We start from the raw sequence: 5704 nt of genomic DNA on the forward strand, positions 1-5704 counted from the left end.
TGCTTGGAGCAATGCAGGCATACTGTTGCACCTTGGGGAGCTGGGGAGTGGGGGGAGATGAAGTACAAAGCCACCAAATCTGATATCCTGCCTCTCTGTGGGAGTTCCTGTACCAAGGCAGGATGGGATGAGATGGACCAATCACCTCCCCTTGTTCTCGAAAGCTTCTGCCCTTGCAACAGGCAGGAACAAGTTTTTAAATGTTTTAATAAATATCTCTTTGAGTTTTTGAAACTGGTGGCTGTTTCCCATTTGGAGCAAGTTGAAAGATCGTTGTGAGGGCTTTGATATGTTTTCAGGTCTCTGTAACTTAAGAAGATTTTATTCTCCACAAGACTATCCTCTTTATCTACCTAAAATTAGTTTTAAGTTACATCTGAGAACCATTAAAAACATTAGAACAATAGGGAAAGGCCGTAACTTGTTACACAAGTTCAACAAGAGCCAGGTTGGGAGGTCGGCTGCGGGAAGACGTGGGGGTCAACAGGAAGGCCAGTATGGCTGTAGAGTAGACACAAATTACTTTAAGTATATTTAACTTTGAGTCAGTGCATCAAATGACACAAACTCAAGTTGATAAAACTCTACTGTCCTCAGCTCTCATCTCTAATGAGGCAATAGTTGGTGTTGCCTACAGGGAATAATCCACCCTGCATCCTGGGCTGTCTCCAGATGCTCAGTGTATTCTGTTTCTGCAGTGGCTTCATGAACTGCTACTGCTGCTATTACTGCTGCTGTTTCCAAGGTGATTTCTCCAGTGGTCCCATCACTGGTACCCTGAGCTCTTCATCACATTCGGGTATCCTCGACGGGGATGTCGTCCTGTGAATCGGGGGAGAAAGACAGTGTTCAGCAGAGCTCCTTGGGAATGTGAGGTAAGGAAAAAATGTATGAGGTAAGAGTGAGCCCGCAGACAATATGCCTGATGTATTTACTCACACACCATTTAATCTCTACCAAACCCATGGGGATTCAGGTGGTTCTATTAACTCTATGTTATAGGTGAAGCAACTGAAGCACAGAGACGGAAATTACTTTGCAGGGTTATGCAACTAGCAAGTGGTCGAGTTGGGACCAGAGCTTGAACCCCCAGCTACTAATCAGTATCTCTCTAAACAGCCTAGCTTTGCTCTTTCCACCGCCTCTTCTCTTTCCCACTCAATGTCATTTCTTCTTGAATTTCTTTTTTCTTTTCTTTTCTCTGTATAGCCCTGGCTGTCCTGGAACTCACTCTGTAGACCAGGCTAGCCTCGAACTCAGAAATCCACCTGCCTCTGTCTCCCAAGTGCTGGGATTAAAGGCGTGTGCCACCACTGCCCGGCTCTTCTTGAATTTCTATTCAAACAGAAATGTGAAAGAAAAGACTGTCCAGCTGGAGGGATGCAGAGTTTGAGAGCTGGCTGTGCATGCCCTAGGTCTGAGTTTGGTCTCTAGCACTGCAAATAAGAAGTAGTAGACTAAATATATACACTGAAATCACAACCAAGGAGCTGTTTGTCCAATGTTCATCAAAAAACAAGGCGCTGTTGGGGCCTCCTGTTGTTAGGAATGTATTTCCACCAGGTTTTAGTTGATAAATAAACACATTTACAAATGTACCCAGGCTTTGTGATGTGGTCCATCCTAGTGAATGAGACTGGATGCAAGCAAGTACTTGAGTTTGTAGTGTTTTTGCTGGGGCTGTCACAGATGCCCAGGGAGGAGACAACAGAGGCGTGGTGAGAGGGCCCCCAGGCAATAGTCATAGTTGGGCCCAGTGAGCCCAAACCCAGAAGTGTGAACTGAGTTCTTTCTAAGCAGTATCAAGCTTTTGGGATAGCTCAGTGGCTAGCAAAGTCGATTCAAGGAAGAGAATTTGGTGCTTATGTATAGGGTGGGTCCGAGGACCAGGGATTCAGAGGGACTGAGCTGTGATTACAGATACCAGGTGCAGCTGCCCAGAGCTGGCATGGCAGCTGGTCTGGGAAGGCAGGGAAGAAAATGATCTTGGGGAAGGACAATTGTGTGGACAGGGTGCAAGTGGCGTGTGGAGAAGGTGTCCCTATGAGAACCAAAAGGGACAAAGGGCCCAGTGGTGAGATTCAGTGACCTTTGAATTTCCTGAGGAAAAGAAAGAAGAAACAGTAAACTTAGGCAGGGGAACAGACATGCAGATAAAAAAACACTCAGAGTTACACAGGCTCTCAGGATGTATATCTCCTGCTGTGGAAGAAAGAAAATTTCAAGTCAGACTACAGAGAAAGCAAAACTGACTAGGAGAAGCAATCAAGTTAGGCAGTAGGGAAGGCCATCCATACTCAGGGTTGGATGAACTGAAGACGTCCTCATTGCCTTGTGTGGATGTGTGCCTTTGGTACAGTGTCTGTCTGGTACAGTGCTCCTGTGACCCTGGATGCCCTTCAGCTGACTATGTGACTGAGGGTGGCTTTGAACCCCTGCTCTGCCTGCCCCCACCTCCCAAGTGCTGAGACTGTGTGTCACTGCACTTGGCAAGTGTTTCCTTTCTTTATCAACAGAGTCCCAAGTCCTATAACCCGTGTGTCTAGACATGTTGAAAATTTTCAGCATGAGATGTTAAATTACCTGTGAGGAGTAACAGAAGCTAGTCTCTTAAATCACACCTTACATTTGATACCTATGTGCTCGATAGTGTGTGTGTATGTGTGTTATATACAGTTTCACACAATGTGTGCATAAGTGTGTAAATGCACATAGATGCGCATTTATGTGTAGAGGCCAAAGGCAGATATTGGGTGAAAGATTCTTCTGTACATCTTGTTTTTGTTTGTTTGTTTATTGAGAGTCTCACTGTGTAGCTCTGCCCGTCCTGGAATTAGCTATATAGTCCAGGCAAGGCTTAGACTCAGAGATTCACCTGTTTAAGCCTCCCAGGGGCTTGAGCAACGTTACGCACTACCATGTACTACTTTGTTTCCCTTTTTTTTAAAACGTCATATGGAGGATCTGAGTTTAGATCTTCATGATTGCATGGCAAGGACCTTACGAATTGAGTCACCCCCTTGCCTGCACCCCCTTGCCTGTAACCCCTTACCTGCACCCCCTTTTTTCTAGAAGAATGCCTTGCTCGAGCCTTCCTAAGAGCTTTACATAGCACTGTTGGCATGCAGACCCCACTGATTTTTGCTTCTGCCTTTATGTTTCCCCACTTTGAACCCCCAGTCTGTCCCACGGTGATTCAGTGCTGACTGAACGAATGCAACTGGAATTCATTTGTTTGATCAATTGATCTCTATCAGTCAAAGCACAAACTGAGCATTAGATTGGGAGTGGGGACTACTTACTACTGCCTGTGTCTGCCAGCCCCAGGAAAGGCCCAGGAGAGGCATGGGTCCCTAGGGATATGCCAAGGGACTGCACAGCTACTGCCTCTGGGGATTCCTTTTACCCTAGAATGGGAGACATTCTGACTTTAACCATGGATCAGGCTTGAGAGGGACCAAAGAAGATAGGAAGCAGTAGCCCTCACAGATTTGACAGGTAATTCACTTGAACAGAGGTGCTTCACAAAGTTTATTCTGATGAGCAGGGCCCTAATAGGTTAGCACTGATGGAGCATGGTGTCCTTGGACAATCTCCAGGGCCATGGTACCTTCCTTTCTAAAACCAGGAGGGTGGGGTCAATAGTATTAAAGTTTTGTCTCTCTGCAGGGAGGGGGGAAGAGGGAATGGGGGGGGAAGGGTGAAGAGGCAGGGAGAGTGAAGCTCTTCTTTCTCTGTCTGAGCTGCTATTTGCAGGGAGAGTGCTTCGGAGGAGTTCCATCCCCTGGCCGGGGTTCTCTGGGTTAGGAATACAGAGTATAAAGTAGGAGAGCCTGCCCCATAGCACCTGCCTGGATTTTCTCTGGGGAGCCACCCTTTACCCAAGACTTTCCTGAAACAACAAAGTCCTGCCAACTCAGCAGCCCAGGAGACTCTCTCACTCCTGAGGGCCAAGAGCTGCTGTCAGGAGGCAAAAGGAAAACAGGAACCTCCCAGCCTGAGCAAACAGCCTCTGGGGGCCACTGGTGGAGGGCTCCTTGGACTCAAAGAGGACTAAAGGTTTGGGAGCTTAGTGTAATCTTCTGGGGATTTAGTAGAATTTCCAGGTTCCAGAAGATTCTAAATCTAGTGACTAAGTCTAATTTAAGGAAGGTTCAGATAGAAATGGCAAGTGTTAAAGTCTGTCCTGCTTCCTGAGTCCGTGTGACACTTTATTCTCTCCCGATTCCTTTGTATGCTAGTACACCATAAGGCCTGCAGGGGGCACTCCAGAGCACAGCAGCCTCTCCTGTGTCTGCTGTTCTATCTTTATGAGTCATTTACATTGGGCCAAGGGATTATCACTCCCCTTAAAAATCCATCCACTCCGATGACATAGTGGCACACACCATCCCAGTACCCAAGAGACTAAGGCAGGAGGATTTCCTTGAATTCAAAGTCTCTAGGACTAACAGTGAGTTTCTGGACAGACTGAGCTATAGAATAAGACCTTGTCTCAGGAAACAAATGGCTTTTAGTTCATTAAAAGCCATTCATTCTTTTGACACATATTTTAAAATACCTATCATATTCCAGATTTTACAGTAAGTTTTGGGAATGTACTAGAGGAACAGTACAAGAGATAATCAAACAGGAGAGGAGTTGGAGAGATGGCTCAGTGGTTACGATCACTTGCTGCTCTTACAGATTTGGTTTCCAGCACCTGCACAGTGGCTCACAATCCACCCCTAACTCCAGTGCTAGAGGATGCCCTCTTTGACCTCCATAGGCACTAGGCATGCACACAGTACACATGCACATATGTAGGCAAATAAAACGAAATAAATAAGTCTAAACAAACAACAAAAATCCCAGGAGAATGACACTGTGGAATTATGGGAGACAGTAAGCGTGGAGTGGGAGCAGATTCCTTTGCCTGAGTGGTTACAAGACAGGCTTTAGTGAAGAGGTCATCTTTATCTGAGACCTGAAGGATGGGCTGGAAGTGGCCACATGAGAATCAGAAAGAAGAGTGTTCTCACTGGAGGGGCTGCAAAGGCAGAGCTCTGAGTGGGGAATGAATCTGGCATGTCGCAGGAAGCAGACAGCAGACGGCCAGAGCACAGCTCCGGGAGAGCCAGGGGAGGGAGTGTGGTCCACTCTTGCACCGAGGTTGATCTTATTTGGAAAGCAGAGAACTACAGATGTAGTGCAGGATTTCAAGAAGAGACCACACAAGTTTTAAGATGCGTCCTGCATCTGAAGATGGACAGCTTTTGAGAGAGGAGGAAATCTGAGACACACAGATAGAGCAAAGGTCACACAGAGATGGTGACAAAGACCGGAGGAGGCATCGTCAAGCCACTGAAGGACAGGTTCTCTTCTAGTCCTCTGGAGGGGCTCAGGTTATCAACACCTTAACTTTGGAGTCTATTTTTTATATTTTGTGCTTGTTTATATATTTATTTATACGCAGGGGCTTTAACTTTTTCTCAGGCTGTTTGGACTCACTATGTAGCCCAGGCTAGCCTTGAATTTACACTGACCTTCCATTTCACATTGAGAGCTGGGCTGACAGGCAGGAGCAGCACAGCCGGTTCATTTCTATTGTTTTAAGACACTAAGCCTATGGTGATGTGTCTGGAAACCCTAACAAGAGAGGTGAGACGTTTGCCAGGAGTAGATCCAGCCAGCCAGCTACCCATCAGTCTACCCAACCAGCCAG

General features: G+C 46.5%; 1 protein-coding gene across 2 annotated transcripts in view; it reads right to left on the reverse strand.

The window, feature by feature from the left end:
• Positions 1–189: 189 nt before the first annotated feature.
• The window catches only part of Rcsd1 (RCSD domain containing 1), a 58679-nt gene continuing 53164 nt past the window's right edge, over positions 190–5704 (reverse strand). For both annotated transcript variants that reach the window (XM_028760103.1, XM_028760095.1), the window contains one exon: positions 190–822. In XM_028760103.1, the coding sequence (XP_028615936.1) occupies positions 790–822 (33 nt within the window). In that variant the 3' untranslated portion in view covers positions 190–789. The remainder of the gene's footprint in view (positions 823–5704) is intronic.

This window comes from Grammomys surdaster, unplaced genomic scaffold, assembly GCF_004785775.1.
Source record: "Grammomys surdaster isolate TR1022 unplaced genomic scaffold, NIH_TR_1.0 130, whole genome shotgun sequence".
NCBI classification, from domain to species: Eukaryota; Metazoa; Chordata; class Mammalia; order Rodentia; family Muridae; genus Grammomys; species Grammomys surdaster.